This window comes from Anomaloglossus baeobatrachus, chromosome 12, assembly GCF_048569485.1.
Source record: "Anomaloglossus baeobatrachus isolate aAnoBae1 chromosome 12, aAnoBae1.hap1, whole genome shotgun sequence".
In the NCBI taxonomy this organism is placed as follows: domain Eukaryota; kingdom Metazoa; phylum Chordata; class Amphibia; order Anura; family Aromobatidae; genus Anomaloglossus; species Anomaloglossus baeobatrachus.
Window position 1 is genome coordinate 90,709,895 of NC_134364.1, and position 24,970 is coordinate 90,734,864.

At 45.0% G+C, this 24,970-nt stretch overlaps 1 protein-coding gene across 1 annotated transcript in view; it reads left to right on the plus strand.

Annotated features, from left to right (window-relative positions):
• The window catches only part of LOC142257568 (uncharacterized), a 93,906-nt gene that overhangs the window by 37,979 nt on the left and 30,957 nt on the right, over positions 1-24,970 (plus strand). Inside the window, 3 exon segments of the mRNA XM_075329711.1 lie at positions 15,564-15,615; positions 15,940-16,103; positions 19,221-19,386. Coding sequence (XP_075185826.1) covers positions 15,564-15,615; positions 15,940-16,103; positions 19,221-19,386 — 382 coding nt within the window.

Below are 24,970 nucleotides of genomic sequence, written 5' to 3' on the forward strand. Positions count from 1 at the left end.
TACTTTTGATGCGTGCGCACACGTCGAGCCTACATCTTTCCCCGCATATGACGGCTGATTTATTCAGCTGTTATCTGCCTCTAACAGACATGGGTGGATCAGAGATCCACCCGCGGCTGTTAACCATTTACATGCTGCTGTAAATCTCTGACAGCAGAATGTAACACGTGTCGGCAGGGAAGCGCATCATTTCCCTATCATGGGGTGCCAATGGTTTGTCATGACAGCTGATGACCTTTGTGCCTGTCATTAAGATCCTCCTGTGAACTCCGGCATAGGAGATTGTGATTTCTGCTATACACAGCAGTGCTGATGCACTGCTGTGTATAGCACAAGCGATCGGACAATCACAGCTTCAAGTCCCCTAAGGAGATTAGTAAATACAGTAAAAGTACAGTAAAAGTAAAAATAAGTAAAACAAAAAAGTAAAAAGTTTTGAAAAATGTGAAAAAGCCCTAACAAAAGTTCAAATCACACCCCTTTTGCCCCAATGAAAACAAAACAATAACAAAAAACACATATTTGGTATCGCTACGTTCAGAAATGTGAAAATATAAAATAAATTAATCTGATTGGTAAACAGCGTAAAGAAAAAAAAAACAAAATATCAGAATTATGGTTTCTTGGCCACCACAACATTGCAACAAAATATTATAAGAGCCAATCAAACCATTGCATCTAACCCAAAATGGTATCTGTAAAAAGGTTAGCTCAGGGCTCAAAAAATGAGCCATCACACAGCCCCAGATTCGAAAAAATAAAAAAAATTACAGTTATCGGAAAATGATGCCAAAAGCAATTTTTTATTTACTTTTTTATTTTTTCACCACTTAAATAAATAAAAAAGCAATACATGTTAGGTATCTACATACTCGTACTGACCATTAGAATCATACTGCCATGTTAGTTTTACTATAGAGTCCATGGTAAGTAAAAAAATAATTGCGGAATTACACTTTTTTGAAAAGTCATGGAGATAAAAGTGTGAGGTTCTGATTAAGAAGACTGTAAGGGGTACTTTACACGCTGCGATATCGCTAGCAATTGCTAGCGATGTCGCGCGCGATAGCACCCGCCCCCGTTGTTGTAACGATATGTGGTGATCGCTGCCGTAGCGAACATTATTGCTACAACAGCGTCACACACACATACCTGTTCAGCGACGTTGCTGTGACTGCCGAACAATCCCTCCCTCAAGGGGGAGGTGCGTTTTGCGTCACTAAGCGGCCGGCCAATAGAAGCAGAGGGGCGGAGATGAGCGGGACGTAACATCCCGCCCACCTTCTTCCCTCCGCATTGCCGGTGGACGCAGGTAAGGAGCTATTTGTCGTTCCTGCAGCGTCACAAATAGCAATGTGTGCTGCCGCAGGAACGACAAACAACATCGTACCTGCAGCAGCAACGATATTAAGGAAATGAACGACGTGTCAACGAGCAATGATTTTACACGTTTTTGTGCTCGTTGATCGTCGCTCATTTCTGTCACGCGCTGTGATGTCGCTACCGGTGCCGGATGTGCGTCACTAATGACGTGACCCCCGACGATATATCGGTAGTGATGTCGCAGCGTGTAAAGTACCCCTTAGTCTTAGATCATAACCATGCAGAACATAGGGAGGGGCTTTAATTGGTCACTAGAACAATGATTTTGCTGATTTTATTGAGTCATGCTGTTTATGGTGTAAAGGTTTATTATTTACGGGAATGAGTCTGTTTGTATATGAGGTGTGTCAATGACAATGCGTGAAGGCTGAACTCTGAGCTACGGATAGCTCATTCCATCAAAGAACCTTGATTCCTGCACAACTATAGTATCCACAACATTTTCTGAAGTACGGGAGTTACTCTTAAAGGACATCTATTTCTTTAAACCTTCAACTTACTGTATACAGCGCCTATGCACACCCATCTGTCTACATGTTACAGTCTGATTCTGCAATCGTGTGTTACTCATTTGTGTCTGCCTCCCTCTTCTCCATGATGAGCTACAGATAGTAGAAGTGGACAGAAGGTGCTGAACATATACAAGGTTTGTTTGGAGACCGAGACTCGTAAGTCTACGTGATATGCAGGAGCTGTGTACTTAATGCGGTACTCTACGTACTCATTTGGCTTTTGTAGATAAGTCTTTAACTTTTCTTAAATTACCCTAAAATATACTGTACTATATATTTCATGATATGTCAGGTTTTAGATACTGTGCAATTATTAATGATACCAATCCATTAAATGTACAATAATTTTTCATGTTTCGCATCCCCCATCACATATCTCATTATATGTTGGGTTTTAGATACTGTACAAATTTTCATGATACCAGTCCATTAAATGTACATAAATTTTTTGTGTTTGGCATCCCTTGTCACATATCTAGTTATATGTTGGGTTTTAGATACTGAACAGATTTTAAATATATTAATCCATCGAATGTACAGAAATTTTGTCATGTTTGGCATCACCTGTTACATATTTCATTATATGTCTGGTTTTAGATATTGTACAATTTTTTATTTTTATTTCAAATCTGTTTTATTATTATTATTAAGTTTATAAATCAAGCATACATCTTGAACATTTATAAAGATTATAAAACAAACAGTGATCTCTCAGTTTCGGAATGACAAAAATAACATCACATTGTAGATTTCATTGGAACTCTATAAGCTATCCTTATGCTAACACTCCATGACAAACCATACACTAGAAATCAGAGTTCCAGCTAAACATGTCTTCCTGATAATTGACAAGACCACTCTCAGCATAAAACAATCCCCTTTTAAGTTATTGAATAAACATTTAAGAAAAAGTAGAAAACTAGAAAAAAAAAAGAACAGATATAAGCTTACAAAAGAAGGAATCAAATAGAGTGAAGAAAGTAGGGTAAAGAGGGGGTGGGGGAAAAAAGTGTGTGGGGAGAGGGGAAGACAAGGTATGTCACCATTTCTCATCCCAAATAACCTGCCAGACTCATCGTGAACTCAGGAGACTCCATGAACGTAATCCACGGTCCCCACACTGTGATAAATTTTTCCGTGAGCCCATTTAGTTCAGCTGTGAGTTCCTCCATTCTCTGGAGGTTTGCCATCTCCTCTACCCAGTCAGCTAACGTGGGGCATTTAGTCTGTTTCCTGTATCTGGGAATAATTATACGGGCTGCTGCTAAACAAAATCGCAGCAGGTCCCTCTTTTGTGACTTGAATGAACCTGGGAGGATAGAGAGGAGGGCCACCTGGGGAGATCTCTCCACCTCACCCCCACTCATCTTTTTATACAGAGAAAACACTGAGTCCCAGAATGGTTGCAATTTAGCACAGCTCCACCATATATGTAACATAGACCCTTTTTCTGTATCACATCTCCAGCACATGTCGGACACTGAGGGAAAGATAGCATGCAATTTGGTCGGGTATTGGTACCACCTTGTGAGAATTTTATAGTTTTTCTCTTGGGCGGCACAAGCCAGAGAAAGTTTGTGGGTCCACAGAAACGCCCTGCTCCATCTGTCCTCCGAAATGTCCTCTCCCAGTTCCTCTCCCCATCTATAGACAAATTTGGGTTTGTCAGACATGTCTCTCTGGTTCAGCATTTTATAAATAAGAGAGATGACATGCCCAGGTGACGAACCCTGCAAGAACAATTTCTCAAATGGAGTAGGGGGGGTCCTCAACTTCCTCTCCCTGTCCTGGTTGGATAGAAACGATTTCAGCTGCATATATTCTATCCAGGAAACCTCTCTTCCTGTGGCCCGTAGAGATGCATAAGGGGGCAGGGTATTTCCCTGGAGCACATGAAAAAAACGAGTTTCCTCCACCCGAGCATATCCCAGAAATTTATTGGAATGAAGCCCCGGAGGGAACTCCTGGTTGCCAAAGAGGGGGGTAAGTGGACCCCTCCCCTGTGAGAGAGAACCCCTCTTAACCTCACCGTCCCACGTCCCCATCACTGTCCAAATAAACTCCATTCCCTTCTCTATCTGTGACCTACTCTCCTTTCCCATCCATGAGAGGAAGTGCAAAGGGACTCCCAATCCGTCCTGTTCGATCGCGACCCATTGTTTCGAGTTCCTATGGAAGTGCCAATCCATTATCCTCGTTAGAATAGTTGCCCTGTAGTATAACTGGAAATTTGGGAGCCCTGCCCCTCCATTATTTTTGTGTCTGGTAAGAGTTTTTATGCTTGTCCGAGGTCTCCCATTCCCCCAAACGAACCTTGACAAAGCCGTCCGAATTTTGGAAAAGTAACTCCCCGGCAGCTGAATAGGTACCGTTAAAGAAGGCAGGAATCCAGCATCAAGGAGAATGTAGAAGAGTAAAAAATTTTTTCTTTTATTGGAATTTTCTTAAAATTTAATATTCAATCCAGTAAGCACAGAGTCACAAGTATGTTAGCGGATTATCCAACGCGTTTCGACCAGAAGGTCTTACTCATGGCATGTATTTTACCCCAAAATGATCACATATAAAGGGTGCACATAAACGTCATTGGCGAAGCTGGGTGCTTAATTACAATTAAAAACAGAGAGGTGCAAATTCTCATGCAGTAAAGAAATGCATAGGATGGGAATAAAAACATATATAAAAGAAACCGCAATTTGAGAGAAAGTGTATGAATATATACATATACACACAGATCATACAGCACTATATAGGAATAAATTCATTCTGGGAAAATGTATATTTATAGAGATGTGCAAGTGTAACAATAACTATTGGATTGGTGAAATGGGAATATAGTTGTTTGCAAATAATACTGACATCTTGTCCCAGTAAATATACCAGCTCTGCAATGTCTAAGTATCCCATCTGAAAGAAAAATAATTGTAAATGGGACTCACTATTAAAAGATTCTTTTTTCTATTATTTTTTGTTTCCTTGTTGTTATTTTTGCTCCCATTGGTTACTTCTCTAGCCGTTTTAATGATTCGATATAAGGTATCTATATATGTCAAAGGGTCCCTGTATGCTATAGAAGAGCCAGAACGGCTATGATATTAAGGACAAAGACTAGGAGCCAATATAAGAAAAACATTTTTTTGGAAATATATAGAGTAAATTCAAGAGCTATTATAATTATAGGAGGGAAAACATTATTTTAAGAGTATTGTAGGATCAAGTCCTGTCGGGTGTTCAGACCATGCGGTACCCTGGTACCAAGTCTGAAAATCCAAAAGGACTCTCTGTTAGGCCCCCTTCACACGTCCGTGAAAAACACGCACGTGTGTTACGGGCCGTTTTTCGGGTCCGTGTCCCGTTTTTGTGTCCGTTTTCATGGTCCGTGTGGCACCTGTGTGAATTGCGTATGCTAGCCGTGTTTGTGTGCAGAACGTCCGTGTGTGCGTGTGGAATTAACGTGTATGTGTACGTGTAATGTCCGTGTGTAATGTCCGTGTGTGTGATGCACAATGTCGTTTATAAATGTCGGCTGACAGCAGACAGAGTTGCGCGATGAGAATGAACTCGGGTGAACTTCACCCGACTTCATCCTCATACCGCGGCTCTGTCTGTGTCGAGTACTGATTAGCGGTCACCTGTGAAGGATTCACCGTTGACCGCTAATCCCCCGATTGACTGAAGTGTCCCCCCCTCTCTCATACTCACCGATCCCCGATCACCGGCGCTGCACGGCATTCACACGGCTGCGGCGGCTTTTACTATTTTGAAAAAGCCGGCCGCTCATTAAACAATCTCGTATTCCCTGCTTTCCCCGCCCACCGGCGCCTATGATTGGTTACAGTGAGACACGCCCCCACGCTGAGTGACAGGTGTCACACTGCACCCAATCACAGCAGCCGGTGGGCGTGTCTATACTGTGCAGTAAAATAAATAAATAAATAATTAAAAAAAAACGGCATGCGGTTCCCCCCAATTTTAATGCCAGCCAGATAAAGCCATACGGCTGAAGGCTGGTATTCTCAGGATGGGGAGCTCCACGTTATGGGGAGCCCCCCACCCTAACAATATCAGTCAGCAGCCGCCCAGAATTGCCGCATACATTATATGCGACAGTTCTGGGGCTGTACCCGGCTCTTCCCGATTTGCCCTGGTGCCGTTGGCAAATCGGGGTAATAAGGAGTTATTGGCAGCCCATAGCTGCCAATAAGTCCTAGATTAATCATGTCAGGCGTCTATGAGACACCCTCCATGATTAATCTGTAAGTTACAGTAAAAAAACACACACACCCGAAAAAATCCTTTATTTGAAATAAAAAACACACACAAATTCCCTCATTACCAATTTATTAACCCCGACAAACCCTCCATGTCCGGCGTACTCCACAGTCCTCCAGCGTCGCGTCCAGCTCTGCTGCATGGAGGTGACAGGAGCAGCAGAAGACACCGCCGCTCCGGTCACCTCCACACAGCAAATGAGATGAGTAGCGCGATCAGCTGCTGTCACTGAGGTTACCCGCGGCCACCGCTGGATCCAGCGGTGGCCGCGAGTTACCTGACTGACAGCAGCTGATCGCGCTACTCACCTCATTTGCTGTGTGGAGGTGACCGGAGCGGCGGTGTCTTCTGCTGCTCCTGTCACCTCCATGCAGCAGAGCTGGACGCGACGCTGGAGGACTGTGGAGTACGCCGGACATGGAGGGTTTGTCGGGGTTAATAAATTGGTAATGAGGGAATTTGTGTGTGTTTTTTATTTCAAATAAAGGATTTTTTCGGGTGTGTGTGTTTTTTTACTGTAACTTACAGATTAATCATGGAGGGTGTCTCATAGACGCCTGACATGATTAATCTAGGACTTATTGGCAGCTATGGGCTGCCAATAACTCCTTATTACCCCGATTTGCCAACGGCACCAGGGCAAATCGGGAAGAGCCGGGTACAGCCCCAGAACTGTCGCATATAATGTATGCGGCAATTCTGGGCGGCTGCTGACTGATATTGTTAGGGTGGGGGGCTCCCCATAACGTGGAGCTCCCCATCCTGAGAATACCAGCCTTCAGCCGTATGGCTTTATCTGGCTGGCATTAAAATTGGGGGGAACCGCACGCCGTTTTTTTTTAATTATTTATTTATTTATTTTACTGCACAGTATAGACACGCCCACCGGCTGCTGTGATTGGGTGCAGTGTGACACCTGTCACTCAGCGTGGGGGCGTGTCTCACTGTAACCAATCATAGGCGCCGGTGGGCGGGGAAAGCAGGGAATACGAGATTGTTTAATGGGCGGCCGGCTTTTTCAAAATAGTAAAAGCCGCCGCAGCAGTGTGAATGCCGTGCAGCGCTGCGCCGAAGATCGGGGAACGGTAAGTATGAGAGAGGGGGGGAAACTGACCGACAGACTGTGAGAGAGGGACAGACAGACAGAGAGACCGACAGAGAGACAGAGAGACTGACCGACGGACTCAGGGAGATTGACCGACATACACAGAAATAGAAAGAATAGCCGACATCACTAGAAATAAAAACACCAAACGGACACGGACTATAGGTATATGCATACGTGTTTACTAACGTGTGTGCACATACCCATAGACTTTCATTGTGTCCACGTGTGCGTGCTCCGTGCAGATAACGGACATGCATCCGTGCCAAACGCAAAGACATACGGATCACGGACACGCACACACGGACATAATGAAATAACGGACGTGTGACCACAATCATAGATTAACATTGGTGCACGTTTGGCCGTGTCTCCGGTATATACGGAAACGGACCAAACACGCACGTGTATCACGGACGTGTGAAGGGGGCCTTAAGGAGTTTTCTCCTGTGGTTACCTCCTCTGTTCAGCTTGGTAACCCTTTCAATACCCATGAAGGTCAGAGAATCCATACACCTGTCGTGGACATTGACAAAATGACGTGAGACCGCAGAAATATTGGAGGCATTAACATTTAAGGTATCCGAGAGATGGCGCCTAATTCTTACTTTTAATGGGCTCCCTGTACAACCTATGTATTGGATCCTGCAAAGGGTACATTCGATTAGATAAACTACAAAAGATGTATTACAATTAATATAATTGTTAATATCATAAGAATGACCTGTATGTGTAGACATGAAGGTTTTGCTGATTTTGGCATGTTTGCAGGCGGTGCACTGGTTATGGCCGCAGCGAAAAAATCCTTTGCAAGAAAGCCAATTTTTTTGTTGCACCGTAGAGCCCATAACCACACTGGGAGAGAGGATATTTGCTAAGCTGGCCGCACGTTTAGCAACGAAGTTGATATTATGTTGCTCTAAGATGTTAAAAAGAATTTTATCCTGGTGGAGTAAAGGTATATGTTTTTTGATGATTTTAATTATATCATTATATTGAGGAGAATAGATGGTACTGAAAGTGATTGTATCAGACTCACCACTTCTTGCTAGCTTTTTTTTGTTTTTTTTATTTTTCAACAAATCAGCTCTATCAATGTTTTGTACTATATTACAAGCTCTTTTGAGACACCAATTGGGATAGCCCCGATTTTTTAATTTGTTTATAGTTATTTTGCTTTCCTGTGGGAAGACATCAGCAACCGAACAATTCCTTTTGGTTCTGATTAATTCTCCCACAGGGATGTTTTTTATTATGTGTGCCGGATGGCAAGATTTAGCCAGCAGCACTGAATTGCAGTCAGTGTCCTTGCAGTATGGAATAACGTCAATACGGCTTCGATTCCCCACCAACGTGACATCAAGATAATGTATTCTTTGTGGATCAGTATTATACGTGAATTTCAAATTAAAAGGATTGCTGTTAATGTAATCAATAAATTCTGGGATTTTTTGAATGTCACCCTTCCAAATTAACAGTAGATCGTCTATATATCTAGTATAGAAGATAATCTGGTCTGAAAAATGATTATGGGAAAAGTCAAAGATGTACATTTCCTCAAAAACTGCCACAACTATATTTGCTAAAGAGGGGGAAATTTTCCCCCCCATACTGACTCCACACTTTTGTAGATAAAATTCTTTATTAAAAGAAAAATAGTTGTGTGTTAAAAGGAAATTGACTGCTGTTACAATATAATCCTGTATTTTGGAAGGATAAGAGCTATGTTTGGAAAGAAAATATTCTAGACATTCTAGTGCCACATGGTGGGGAATAGAAGGGTATAGACTCACTATGTCACAAGTGATCCAATTGTAGTCAGACTGCCAGGTGTGTGAGTATGCCTCCAATATTTCTGCGGTCTCACGTCATTTTGTCAATGTCCACGACAGGTGTATGGATTCTCTGACCTTCATGGGTATTGAAAGGGTTACCAAGCCGAACAGAGGAGGTAACCACAGGAGAAAACTCCTTAACAGAGAGTCCTTTTGGATTTTCAGACTTGGTACCAGGGTACCGCATGGTCTGAACACCCGACAGGACTTGATCCTACAATACTCTTAAAATAATGTTTTCCCTCCTATAATTATAATAGCTCTTGAATTTACTCTATATATTTCCAAAAAAATGTTTTTCTTATATTGGCTCCTAGTCTTTGTCCTTAATATCATAGCCGTTCTGGCTCTTCTATAGCATACAGGGACCCTTTGACATATATAGATACCTTATATCGAATCATTAAAACGGCTAGAGAAGTAACCAATGGGAGCAAAAATAACAACAAGGAAACAAAAAATAATAGAAAAAAGAATCTTTTAATAGTGAGTCCCATTTACAATTATTTTTCTTTCAGATGGGATACTTAGACATTGCAGAGCTGGTATATTTACTGGGACAAGATGTCAGTATTATTTGCAAACAACTATATTCCCATTTCACCAATCCAATAGTTATTGTTACACTTGCACATCTCTATAAATATACATTTTCCCAGAATGAATTTATTCCTATATAGTGCTGTATGATCTGTGTGTATATGTATATATTCATACACTTTCTCTCAAATTGCGGTTTCTTTTATATATGTTTTTATTCCCATCCTATGCATTTCTTTACTGCATGAGAATTTGCACCTGTCTGTTTTTAATTGTAATTAAGCACCCAGCTTCGCCAATGACGTTTATGTGCACCCTTTATATGTGATCATTTTGGGGTAAAATACATGCCATGAGTAAGACCTTCTGGTCGAAACGCGTTGGATAATCCGCTAACATACTTGTGCCTCTGTGCTTACTGGATTGAATATTCAATTTTAAGAAAATTCCAATAAAAGAAAAATTTTTTACTCTTCTACATTCTCCTTGATGCTGGATTCCTGCCTTCTTTGATGTTGCCTTCCGCCCGGGCCAGGGCGTTCCTTGCATCGGTGTGGAGTCCGGGAGTGAGGAGGGGTGAGCTGACATACATTCTCTTGTTTAATAGGTACCGTTTGGAACAAGAAAAGAAACCTAGGAAGAACATCCATTTTAATAGCGTTGATACGCCCAAACCACGATAGTCTTTTTTTGTCGTACTTCTTTAAATCCCTAATTGTCCTCTCTAACAGGGGTAGAAAATTATGATGCATAATTTTTGTTGGATCCTGAGGTACAACTACCCCCAGATATTTTATAGCTGACGGTTGCCACTTAAAGGGAAAATTTTGGGTTGTACGGGCTAGATCTTCCGCTGACAGGGTCACATTCATAGCCTCTGATTTAGAGAAGTTCACTTTAAAATTACTTAAGTTACCAAACTCCTCGAACTCTTTGAGCAAAGACGGGAAGGATATGTGTGGCTGGGAAATAAACATGAGAAGGTCGTCAGCAAATAAAGCTAACTTGCGATTCCCTCCCCCGGCCTCTATCCCATGGATACTAGCATTATTTCTTATGGCGACTGCGAGATGCTCCATGACAATGACGTAGAGCAGAGGTGACAATGGACATCCTTGCCTTGTTCCATTGTGGACCTGAAACGATGACGACAGAAACCCATCTGTCCTAAATTTTGCTGAGGGTCTCGAATAAAGGGACGCAATCCTATCTAAACATTTTTTGCCCAAACCCACCTGCTTTAGAGCGGCCATCATGAAATTTCAACTGACCCGGTCAAAGGCCTTCTCCGCATCCACTGAGAGTAAACACATGGGAAGAGAATGAGCCCTCGACCGGGTCATCAGGAGGAACAGTTTGTTGGTATTGTCACGCGCCTCCCGACCTTGTACGAACCCCACTTGATCTGTGTGTATTATCCCGGGCAAGGAAGGAGCAAGTCTGTTGGCTAAGGCTTTGGAAAAAAGTTTTAGGTCTAGATTGATCAGTGAAATGAGTCTGTAATTTGTAACTAACATGTGATCCTTCCCCGGTTTGGGGATAACACATATATGGAATTTTCTGAGATGGAATTAAATACTTTAGTCAAGAACGGGGATAGCTGAGTTTGGAATATTTTATAAAATTTAGGGGTGAACCCATCTGGACCCGGACTTTTGCCTGAGGGAGATTCTTTAATGATAGATGCCACTTCAGAGTCGAAGAGCCGTCTGCTTGTTTAATCATGGGAATGTGGCTGGGGTCTCCCCTAGGGTGTAGAATCCTAGCTAGTGGTCTACCACATTTATCTGCATACTCATAGAGGAATCTTTTTATTCTAGTCCTATGTCGCTCATACTGTCGGTCGAGAATCGATTTAAGCTCAATTTTTTATTTTTAACAATTCATCAAACGTACATAACAATTTTCATATTTGGCATCCTACCTCACATATCTCATTATATCTTGGGTTTTAGATACTGTACATTTTTTCATGATACCAATCCATCGAATGTACACAATTTTTTGTCATGTTTGGCATCCTCGATCAAACATCTCATGATATGTCAGGTTTAGATACATGTTGTAAGAGGGTTGCCCAACTTGATATGTAGAGATAAGCAAATTAATCCAAATTTAAGCAAATCTGGCAAATCAAATTTAGTCACATTTATGGATCACTGGGATTCTGACCAACGGGACCCCACTAATCCCAAGAATTTGGTGTATATGTAAAAGGTGTCCACAGAGCTCCATATCCATTGAGTGCCTTTTTTTTGTAGTCCATCAGGCTAGTTGATTTTCCATTTATAGGCATTACAGAGTAATAGACAACTTATCCATTCAAATAAGAAGATTGAGGGCCCTGCTCACAAGAACCTACAATCAATGGGATCAAAAGGGATGACACCAAAGGAAACTGTTGAAAGAAGGGAACGGACTCTGAGGAAAATTTGTGATGAAAACATAGCAGCCAATTTATGGAACATGATAGGCCTGCCTAAAAAAAATAAATTTTTTTGCACACCTAATTCTGTGGATGTTGGGAATCAACTTGATTGTCTGGGGTAGCACACTCCAGAGAACTGGAGCAGCACAAGAAAAGTCATGGAAATAGGAATTTGAGGATCTAATTATGGAGATTGTTAGTCTTAGGTCATAAGCAGCATGAAGAGCATAGGTAGAGTGGTAAACAGAGATGAGGAGGAGATGTAGGGCGGTGCAGGACTGTGCAGAGTAAGGGTAGGGTGGTGGGCAGAAATTAGAAAGAGATGTAGGGTGGTACAGCACTGTTTAGAGCACAGGTATGGTGGTAGAAAGAGATGAGGAGGAGAAGTACGGCTGTGTTGCACTGTGGAGAGAATGGTTAGTGGTAGACACCGATGTGGGTAGAGTATAAATAGATGGGGAAGAGAGTTAGGGTGGTGCAGCTCTGTGAAGAGCACAAGTAGGTTGGTAGACAGAGATGAGCCATCAGCACTGTGCACTAAATGGGTAGAGTAGTAAACAGGAATAAGGAGGAAATGTAGGGTGGGGCAGCACTGTGGAGAGGACTAGTATGGTGGTAGACAGATGAGCGAAAAGATATGACATTGCAGCACTGTAGAGAACTCTGTGGATCCATATGGTAAGTTTATAATGTATTATATGTCAGACGGTCAAAAAGTTGAAGGCGTTTGTTTAACAACTGGGCAGAAATATCTTGCTAGATTAGAGAGTCAATGACCGCTTAGTAATGGATCAGATAAGTACAAGAAAGAGTGAGTCAGAGACACAAAAGCAGTTTTTGCTGTTTCCATATGAGAAAAGGTCGGACTCTGGAGATGTTCTTCAGGTGTAAATGATATGAGTGGGTAAATGATTTGACAAGGGGAGTGAAGAAAAGATCAGAGTGAACCAAAATGCCAATTAATAAAATATGTCACGACTCACAAGGAAAAGAGTATAATTGGGTGACATCAACATATAGGAGGTGGGACTGAAAACCAAATCTGCTGGGGCAGGGTAAACAGGAGGAAATCTAAGGGGTACTTTACACGCTGCAACATCGCTAGCAATTGCTAGCGATGTCGAGCGCGATAGCACCCGCCCCCGTCGTACGTGCGATATGTGGTGATCGCTGCCGTAGCGAACATTATTGCTACGGCAGCGTCACACGCACATACCTGGTCAGCGACGTCGCTGTGACCGCCGAACAATCCCTCCCTCAAGGGGTAGGTGCGTTTGGCGTCATAGCGACGTCACTGCGGCGTCACTAAGCGGCCGGCCAATAGAAGCGGAGGGGCGGAGATGAGCGGGACTTAACATCCCGCCCGCCTCCTTCCTTCCGCATTGCCAGTGGAGGCAGGTAAGGAGATGTTTGACGCTCCCGCGGTGTCACACATAGCGATGTGTGCTGCCGCAGGAACGACGAACAACATCGTACCGGTGGCAGCAGCGATATTAAGGAAATGATCACCGTTTTGGAACGATTGTGCAATCGCTGATCGTCGCTCATTAGTGTTACATGCTGCGATGTCGCTACCAGCGCCGGATGTGCGTCACTAACGACGTGACCCCGACGATATATCGGTAGCGATGTTGCAGCGTGTAAAGTACCCCTAAGACCATACCCTGAGGTACCATAACAGTAAGGATAAGAGGAGAAGATGAAGAGTAAGCAAATGAGACACCAAAATGGCAGTTACTGAGGTAGGAAATTAACCTTAAGAGAGTGGTATCCTCAGGGACAATAGCGCGGTAAACGTGAGGAGAAATTGGTAATCTATGGTGTCAAATACTGTTGACACATTCAAAAGAATCAGAAGAGAGTAACTGTGGTTAGATTTTGCCACAGGAGATTATTTGAGACTTCATTAATGTCAGTTTCTGTAAAGTCTGGAAACCATAGGGGTCGAGTAATATTAATTATAAAAGGCGATAGTAGACCAAGCAATAAAGGGAAAAATGAAGAAAGGTCTGTATATAGGAGAACAATATTGGTCAATATGTAGTTGTTTGCTTGATTTTTAGTAATATGATTATGATGGCGTAATTGAAAGAAAAGAGATAGACACAGAAGAAAAAAGTTAAATATTAGGTACAGAGAGATAACAGAGGGAAACCATGGACAAAGAATTTCTAAAGGAAAAGGGTCACTAATGCAGATCTGGTTTTCAGCCTCTAAATATAAACAAGGATGGTTTCATTCATGGACAGAAAGCAGAGATCTTGTTAAGAGGAAGTAAAAAAAAAAAAAAAAATAGTAATGTGGTTTGTAGCCATATGGTCATACGCGGAATCTTTTTATTACCGCAAAGATGCAGCGTTTTTGTCCCAAAAAACGCACCAAAAACGGATTGTGGCAAAAACGCAATAAGACATGCAATGCATTTTTGACACGTTTTACTGCGTTTTGCCCAATGCGTTAAGTCAAATCTATTGTCTGGAAGGGGTCAAAAACGCTGGAAAAACAAAAAGAATTGACATGCTGCATCTTGGGTGCATCTTCAGCCAACAAACGATGCCCAGTGTGTACAGCAAAATCAAAATCTCATAGACTTTGCTGGGAGAAGGAAATGCATGCATTTTGGTGCATCTTTTTGACCTCAAAAATGCACCAAAAACAGCAAAATATGCCCTGTGTGAACATAGCCTAAAGCGGGCTTTACACGCTACGACATCGCTAATGCGAAGTCGTTGCGGTCACGGAATTTGTGACGCACAACCGGCCGCATTAGCGATGCCGTTGCGTGTGACACCTATGAGCGATTTTGCATTGTCGCAAAAACGTGCAAAATCGCTCATCGGTGACATGGGGGTCCATTCTTGAATATCGTTGGAGCTGTAGGTATGAAGTAGTTCGTCGCTCCTGCGGCAGCACACACCGCTCCATGTGACGCCGCAGGAACGAGGAACCTCTCCTTACCTGCCGCCGGCCACACTGCGGAAGGAAGGAGGTGGGCGGGATGTTACGTCCCGCTCATCTCCGCCCCTCCGCTTCTATTGGGCGGCCGCTCAGTGACGTCGCACAGACCGCCCCCTTTGAAAGGAGGCGGTTCGCCTGTCACAGCGACGTCACAGGGAAGGTAAGTATGTGTGATGGGTCCGGGCGATGCTGTGCGACACGGGCAGCGATTTGCCCGTGTCGCACAACCGATGGGGGCGGGAACGCACGCTAGCGATATCGGTACTGATATCGCAGCGTGTAAAGCGGCCTTTACGGGTCTGTAGACTTGCGAATCAAAGTAAAGATTTTTTTTTTTTAAAACATTAAATTTTTAGTAGAATATAAAATCATATATTACATCATATATGTTTGAACAGTGATGATACTTCTTATCAGAACAACAAATTATTTGGAAAGAATGGGGAAGGGGGAGGGGTGATAACCTAAGATTGTACCCATGTGTTACTAGTAATGTTACAAAAGATCTTTATTTTTCAGAGATGTGATTTTTTTACCCAAGTATGTACCAAGAGCCAATGCATTTGACTGGTCCTCATGAAGGTAGGAATGTTATCTTTTTATTCCAACTTTCTAATTATTTACTAAATTATCTTATTTTACCACTAACAACATGTTTGGCTTTATAGGGATTGTCTTTTAAAAACCATAACAAGTAATGGAGGTCTCGATTTAGAAACCTCACCCTTATCCAAAGTAGAGAGAGCAATCACGTCTCATTCTGGAGGACCCACCTGGTCCGGAAAAAAAGGGGTTATTCCCCTTTTAGCAAATTACCAATTCCATGAGATAGGTGGCTTGTGGTGGAATGACTATGACGTGTTTGTTAATGTGAATGCTTATCTTGAGTTGTGCGTTTTCTCCTAGATGATGACACCCAAAAGTTTTACCGGCAGCTTTGTCGGTACAAGGATCATGAGCTGAGGTTGACATATGAATATTTCCAGGACGATCTGCTCCACATTTTAGAGAACCTGAATTTACAATTTCTTCTGAGTGAACTTAAGTCTCGAAATATTCTTGATACTGAGGTGAGAGGTCGTAGGGTTTGTCAATCTTATTTAATTTATGCCGGCCAACGTCTGACAGGTATTACATAAGAGACAGGTGAGCAGGTGAGAGTGTGTGAGTTAGGAAGCTTCAAAAGATTGAAACCAATATAACGAAATTCAGTACTCATGTATAGTGACACTCTGCTCTTAACCTCAGCACCCAGCTTTCCCATATTCCGATATCCCAATATAATATCCAATATTATTTTGCACCTCCATAGTCCTTCATATATAACGCACCCCCATAGTTATCCATATATTATAATGCACCCCTCTTTATCCTCCATATATAATAATACACTCCCCATAGGCCTCCATATATTATAATACACTTCCCATAGTCTTCCATATATTATAATAGACCCCCATAGTCCTCCATATATTATAATACACTCCTCATAGTCCTCCATGTATTATAATGCACTCCCCATAGTCCTCCATATATTATAATACACTCCCCATAGTCCTCCATATAGTATAATGCACCCCATAGTCCTTCGTATATTATAATACATTCCCCATGGTCCTCCATATATAATAATGCAGACCCCATAAATCTCCATGTATTAAAATGCACCCCATAGTCCTCCATATATTATAATGCACCCATAGTCCTCCATATATTATAATACACTCCTCATAGTCCTCCATGTATTATAATACACTCCCCATAGTCCTCCATGTATTATAATACACTCCCCATAGTCCTCCATGTATTATAATGCACCCCCATAGTCCTCCAAATAGTATTATCTAGTCGCCATATAGTATTATGTAGTAGCCCCCATATAGTATTATGTAGCCCCCATATACAATTATACAGCTCCCATATACAATTATGCAGCCCCATATACAATTATGCAGCCCCCATATAGTAGCATACAACCCCCATATCATTTAATGCACCCCCAGAGTCCACTGCCTACCATAATTAAATACATACTTCTCATTGTTCCCCCGCTGCTCCAGTCTCCTCAGTGTGTCCACTGTTCAGCCGCTCTGCAATCTCAGCACAGCAAGTGCACAGTAGTGATGTCATCGCACTCCACTGTGCTAACAGGGCAAAGCACAGACACAACGGGAGACTGATGAGAGAGGGAGCGCGATGCTCACTCTCTCATCATTGCTTTCAATTGTATTGGCATCGCAGATGCCGATACACTTGAAAGTGCGGTCCTTGGCGAGGGCCCGCGGGGGGCGGTGCCAGCACTGGCACGGGGCCCCATAGCTGTCGCATGGCCTGCCGCCATTCCGCCCCTGTTCATGTCAACTACTATATCTATATCCACAAATAATCAAATGTGTCAAAGTAATAAGAAGAAACCCAACACTTGAATATGCATAATCAATATAACAATTTAACCATACAGATAAATAAAAACAAATAGCCAAATAGAAAAATGTATATAAATTAATAATATAAAAATAATTAATCCAGAAGAATAAATCTCCATGGGGTCTTTGTGGAGACATAATTAAAAATGGCCACTCAAACTTGAGCATACACACAATACTTTGCCCAGATAGAACACGTAGTTCAAGTGTATTGCATAATTAGTATACAACCAGTAATTTATTGAACATTGATACCCTCTGATGAAGCTTGATGCAAAACGTGCGTCGGGAACATTTAGTGTATTTCATGCCACTGTGCATTATCATTATGTAAACTTTCATGTGATATTATTCTTTCCTTGTTTACCTGTATGTTCTTTAAAGGGCTTTAACCTACACAGCACTTGCTATTTTGATTTGTATCTTTTCAGTATCTGTCCTCAATACTATGATTGCACACAATATAACCCGGTATTAATTTGTAGCAGTCACACAAGGGAATTTTATTATTATCACTTACTTACCTTTAGTATTTTACAAGTCTGATTTTTGTATGTCTATTTTTATGTTTTTAACTATTATGTTATCCAATAAAGAACATTTTTTTTATTGATTTTGACCCTTCCACATTTCTACATAGGTATTATAGCACAATGAGGGCATAAAGGAAAACCTGATCTTTATAATATCACCGCAGTGATAATCCAGCAGTGTAGTAATAGAGCGATCGGTCGTCACACTAAATCTCCCGAGTCTCTTTTTCAATAGTGATTACTAACTTTATGTGGTTTTCCTCCTAAAAAACGTAGTAGTGCTCTTCCTAAACTCTGGATTGAATTGCTTCAATATAAAACACATAATTTGAAAAACCTTGTATAGATTCTCACATATATGAAGGACGTTGTCACAGGGAGGTTTTTACAAACATTGCGAACTGTCATGGCAGTGTTGGGATCTATTCAGACTATTGATTCTGACACTTCGCCTGATAACTTCTCTGAGGTTTGTAATCAGCGCAGGCAGACTGGGGTGCTTGTGAGTTATATTTGATCACATTTTCTGGGGAGCCAATCACATCTGCTCCCCTTCTATATATGCTGGCTAGACACTTCCATTAGTGCCAGCTATAGTTTATGTTAGCTGGTCTGGTGACGTTTTGTGTGATCCAGACTTACTGGTGGTTGTAGCACATGTTGTGTGCAGTTGTGGAGTTAACCCTTGTTGTCTTTTGTCACTATCTTCCTACTCTTGCTCTTCTCCTGAGTTTCTCATGGTTTGTTCCTGTGAATTTACAGTGTATCAGATTTTTTGTTTTCCCCTGTCTGTCATTATCTGTGTTTCCATCTCTCCTGCCCCTTCCTTCACTGGTGGGAGAGTGGGAATTCAGATCAGTTCCGGTCAGGAGCTTAGCCAAGCATGGGACTCAGGCATCTCCACCATTAGGGATAACCCTGAGGTTAGGGGTAGCCTAGGGACCCCAAGCATGAGGAACAGCATAGGAGCCACTTTCCCTTGCTTTCCTACAGGCACATCGTAACAGAAATAAATAACAAAATAAACATACAAAATATACATACCAAAAAGAAAATATAAAGTACAAACGCACAATAAAACATGCACATCCACAAACACATAAACAAGTATTGTTAGACACAGATACAATATAAACTGAATTGTCGATTTATCCTTAGCTCAGGGATCAACATGTTATAGACAAGAACAAGAATCTGTTAGATTTAACCTCTTTCTTTTGTGTTATAGAAATACTTATGTCTGCGAGAAAACAGAAAACTACTTTCCCACACTTTACTCAGCGATATTCATAAGCTCGGAAGAGAAGCTGTGACAGAACTATGGGTTAGTCTCTATGTCTTACAAAGGAATCATCCCACCATACAGGCTGTACTGGATGAACTCTGTGAGGAAGGTAACTGTGTACGACCTTTTTCTATTCTGGAAATTCAAAGTTCAATTTTAGTTTTTGCTTTAAGTGAGCGAATCTGAGAACACTCACTTATCATATACATCGTATTATGGATATCAAACCATTTTCTTTACACTTATCGCCACAAAGTACCCAAAATTTAAAAAGTTTTTATTTAAAATAAAATGCAGAGCAATGTGTCCCCTTGGATGCTGACTACAATTAACCGCCCTTTGTAGTCTGATCCTGCAGTCATGTGTTTTCTCAAGAAAATGGAATAGAGTAACACAGGCACCTGGCAATGGAGTCACTTCCAGAAAATGAAGTAGTTCTCCCAGAAAATAATTTAAATTACACATGTTCTGTTATAGACATTTTGATTTTGTGTATTGCAACAACAACAAAGAAGGCAAATTGGACATAATTTCATAGGTGGGCAATATGAAAATCCCCCCTGAAACCAGATAAAAATGGGAGAAGCTTACTCATTCTTTGTAGGAATTAATGCCACTAACACTCCGTTGGATGATGCTTGGATATAAGGGCATAGCACCATTCAAACAGGAGGAGATGTCCACAGACACAGATCTGTATCTTATTATATGTACCTTACATATAATTTTTTTTCGTCTAAACCACTTATGCATAGTCTTTATATTTTTTTTTTTTTGGGGGGGGGGATTTGATACACTCAAATTTATTTCAGGAAAAGTGCTTTATTATTATATGTTACTTACCTGGTCTAGGACTATTCAATGTCTTCCAGTTGTTATATGCAGCCACCTAGTGTACAATCTTTGTTTTCTGCCCTACTACTGTTTTAATTTTAAATAACAAAGGTTACATTTTTATGTACTACTTTGCAAAGGCTTAATATTTGTGTGACTAGGTTCTACTAACATGATCAAGAAGTGTACAACCCATGTCACTGTAGCTAATCTCCCTGGACGTAGATGTCGCGGGCGGAGGGGACGCCGCTGCGCTCGCTAACGCTCGGGTCCGGCTATGCGGCTGCTCGGTGGCTCGAGCGGTGGGCCGGATCCGGGGACTCGCGCGGTGCTCCTCGCCCGTGAGTGAAAAGGGGGTAGTTTGGTTTGGGGGTTTGGTCCGTGACGCCACCCACGGGTTGTGGTGAGGTTGGGCACCACCGCTGCTATTGACGGGGATCCTGGGAGCGATGGCAGGGAGCAGCTGGGATGTTATTTTCCCCCTCCATGGGTAGGGGTCAGTGGTCCCGGGGCCCGGTGAGGTGACGGGGAGGCAGGTTTGGCAAGGTGCAGGGTCGCTTGGACTACGTAGCGCGGTGCCGGACGGCACGGTAGTACTCACTCAGCCACAAATGTACGCAAAGTCTCTGGTAAACCAAACGGCTGGATGGACGGGTACCGCAGCCGGCTGCCGTGGCTTCTCCCGGACGATTGGTGGTGGCTGCCTTTCCCTGCACCTGTGTGTATGTTCGGTCCCGATGGATTCCCACCGGTAACCCGCTCCCCAGCGTGTATATGTGCCGGAGGAGCCCTTTTGCCCGCAGGCTCTGACCCTTGGAACTCTAGCTGTGGCGGTAGCGGTATTTCCTTTTGCTGGTCGGACGGTTGCCTTCAATCGGGTCTTGGCTGTTAGGAAACCCCTGGGGTTCCGGTCACTGACGGATTTGACCTCTAATGGCGACTCCAAGCCTGGTTGGGGTCCGTAGGCCCTGCCTGTGTGTGCTGGCTTCACTTCGCTCCCCGGTTCGGTACCGGCGGGCCACCGCCCGTCCCCGCTCCTACGGTTCCGCGTTGATCTGCTTCTCCTGCAGACGGCCACCACCATCTGCCAACCTTGCTCTTAGTGCCCGGGCCACACACCCGGACATGGTCAGTTTGCTCCTTGCTCCTCTCACTCCTCAACTGAACTCCCTTTTCCCGCCTCCAGGACTGTGAACTCCTCAGTGGGTGGGGCCAACCACCTGGCTCCACCCCACCTGGTGTGGACATCAGCCCCTGGAGGGAGGCAACAAAGATTTTGTGTCTGGCTGATGTGCCTGTCTCGAGGTGGGGGTGTGTGTTGTAGTACCTGTGACGACCTGGCTAGTCCAGGGCGCCATATTCCCCCTTGGTTAAATGCAGACCATCCGCGGGCTGCCCATCCATCACCGGTTTTATTTTGCAAACTGTAGAAAGAATAAATAACATGTAACGGTAAACATTAAGCATACTTCAGGTCATCTTGAACGTTGCAAAACACATAACCATTTTAATAACAAAGGACGGCTTCCGATCTCCCACCCAAACAACCTGGCCTTGATGCTGCCCCTAAGAAGTGGGCAGCACCGCTTGACCCCAGTCCAGATCCAGGCTGCCCGAGCGGGAACAGGTACGGTGCCTCACACCCGACTCTCACTTCAGGGGACCCCACGTCTATGGGGGACCCCTGACCCCCGGAGGATTGCCACCGGTTGCGGTAGTGGCGGGCCTGGGCAATCTCTTTCCTCCAGGCCCATCCTCCAAATCAGCCTCTCCGGAGGCGATAACGGAAACATGCCCCAACCTATTTACAATCCCACGAGTTCATGGGTGCCCTGCAAGTTCTCAGGCATGTCCATGAAGAGTTCCTCATGCAACGGTAGCAAAGGGTCCCTACGGGGACTACTTGCCGGCAACGGCCAGATCAATCATGGTGCCAATCAGGTTAAACTTCGGTTGGATTATTTTTCATTCACTTGTAACGGTACTGGTGGTCCCAACGGGGACAACAGTGCAACGGAGGAACCGCTGCCTTACTCAACAGTCCATTCTCAACTGTGGGGCTCCAGTGCCACCTTCACATGGTGCACTGCTCTGGACCCCGATGGTAGCTCGCTGCAGGTGATCTTTCTCCACATGCATGCGGGCATGCACATCCACTTTACACCTTTTTCGGGCAGCGATCTCCCGGACCAGCTGGCGCTGCTGCCGCTCCCAGTATGGAGCATCTGCCCGCTCCGTCTCCCTCTGTGCGGGGGTCGGGCCCAGCCGGAGCTCCCCCGGGCCGGCTATGACCGGCACCTTCTGCACTGGGGAACCCCGCTGTGTCGTGGCCTGCTCGGCTGCCTTGCAGCGGCAACCCCGCGATGCCTCAGCCGAGGCCTGGATTCTGGGGGCGGCCAGCTTTACCTGCTGGGCTGGCTTCTGGTCGACGGCCACCTCCATCTTGGCCGGGCGGACTGCCGGGGCCGTTGTCATCTGGAGCACGGCTTCCTCTGGAATCGCTGGTGCGTCCAAGTCGGGATGAGGTACTTTCTGGACGCAGGCACGACGTGGGGATGGTACGGGTGTCGGAGCGATGACGGGCTGACTGCTCGCGTCTTCCGCAGGCGGGTCTTTGCAGGCTGGTAGAACGGACTCCGCTGCCGGTGTTGGTGGCAGTAGACCGAGCAGGGGAGCAGCGGCAACCAGTACGGGCGGTGGGGGAGGCGATATAGAGGGCAGGGGCAGACCGGGTCCCTCAGCCGCAGTGGTCGGTCCCTGGGGGACATAGGGGTGTGGGTCGCTTACCCGCTCCTCCACGGTTGCTTCCACTTCGCGTGCTCGCACAGCCGCAGCCGGTTCCTCCACCTCTACTATCCACAGCTCCATCAGGGAATCAACCTGGGCCTGGATCTTCCGACACATACTTCCATGTTGGCTTCCAGAAACGTGTTTCGGCAGAGTCCTGGCGTCCCTGCACTCTGCAGCGCTAGTTACATGCCGCCGCGGCTGCGACCGCCGCTCCTCCAGCGGCTTCATCGGGCGCAGACATCTTGTTACCGCCCCCCCTTGGTCTTCTCTCGGCACCTCCTCTTCAGGGGCGGGGCTTCGGCTTTCGCGCCTCCACTGCTCAAGAAGACGCTCGAGCGGGAAAATCTTCGCGCCCAAGATGGCGGATTCTGAAATTTTTCGGCCGGATGCCATCGGCGGGTCACAAGGCGCACTTCTACCAGCTGGCAGAACGGTAAGATCCTGCTCGTGACGCCAAGTTGTCGCGGGCGGAGGGGACGCCGCTGCACTTGCTAACGCTCGGGTCGAGCGCTGCAGCTGCTTGGTGGCTCGAGCGGTGTGCCGGATCCGGGGACTCGAGCGGCGCTCCTCGCCCGTGAGTGAAAGGGGGGTAGTTTGGTTTGGGGGTTTGGTCCGTGACGCCACCCACGGGTTGTGGTGAGGTTGGGCACCACTGCTGCTATTGACAGGGATCCCGGGAGCGATGGCAGGGAGCAGCTGGGATGTTATTCTCCCCCTCCGTAGGTAGGGGTCGGTGGTCCCGGGGCCCGGTGAGGTGACGGGGAGGCAGGGTTGGCAAGGTGCAGGGTCGCTTGGACTACACAGCGCGGTGCCGGACGGCACGGTAGTACTCACTAAGCCACAAATGTACGCAAAGTCTCTGGTAAACCAAACAGCTGGATGGACGGGTCCCGCAGCCAGCTGCCGTGGCTTCTCCCGGACGGTTGGTGGTGGCTGCCTTTCCCTGCACCTGTGTGTATGTTCGGTCCCGATGGATTCCCACCGGTAACCCGCTCCCCAGCGTGTATATATGCTGGAGGAGCCCTTTTGCCCGCAGGCTCTGGCCCTTGGAACTCTAGCTGTGGCGGTAGTTGTATTTCCTTTTGCTGGTCGGACGGTTGCCTTCAATCGGGTCTTGGCTGTTAGGAAACCCCTGGGGTTCCGGTCACTGACGGATTTCACCTCTAATGGCGACTCCAAGCCTGGTCGGGGTCCGTAGGCCCTGCCTGTGTGTGCTGGCTTCACTTCGCTCACTGGTTCGGTAACGGCGGGCCACCGCCCGTCCCCGGTCCTACGGTTCCGCGTTTATCTGCCTCTCCTGCAGACGGCCACCACCATCTGCCAACCTTGCTCTTAGTGCCCGGGCCACACACCCGGACACGGTCAGTTTGCTCCTCGCTCCTCTCTCTCCTCAACTGAACTCCCTTTTCCCGCCTCCAAGACTGTGAACTCCTCAGTGGGTGGGGCCAACCGCCTGGCTCCACCCCACCTGGTGTGGACATGAGCCCCTGGAGGGAGGCAACAAGGATTTTGTGTCTGGCTGATGTGCCTGTCTCGGGGTGGGGGTGTGTGTTGTAGTACCTGTGACGACCTGGCTAGTCCAGGGCGCCACATAGACAGCAGAGGAACATTGATGAAAGGTTACAACGAAGGATAGTCCGGATGATGGATAAGCAGCCCAAACAAGTTCCAAAGAAATTAAAGTTGTCCTGCAGCAGGTCTGCCACTAGGAATTTCAGGGCCCCATACTGGCAAAAGTTCGGGGCCCCCTTGAGGCTCCACCCCAGCTCCGCCTCCATTCCAGCTCCGCCTCCACCCCGCGAATCTTCCACAGTCCCACCGCCACTCTTGGAAAACTTCACTTCTGCCCTACAACCTCACCAATCACACATTAACCCTTCACATTGAACACCGTATCACACACGCAGCCATCAGATTTTGTTTTGGCCAAAAGATTTTTTTAAGCCTGCCACCATGACAAGGTGGACTCTTTTGACGGGGCCCTACTTTACTCTAACTTCTTTTTTTTTTCTTTTTAAATCTAACTTCTTTGGTATATATTTATTTTTGGTATATCTATTTTTTTTCTT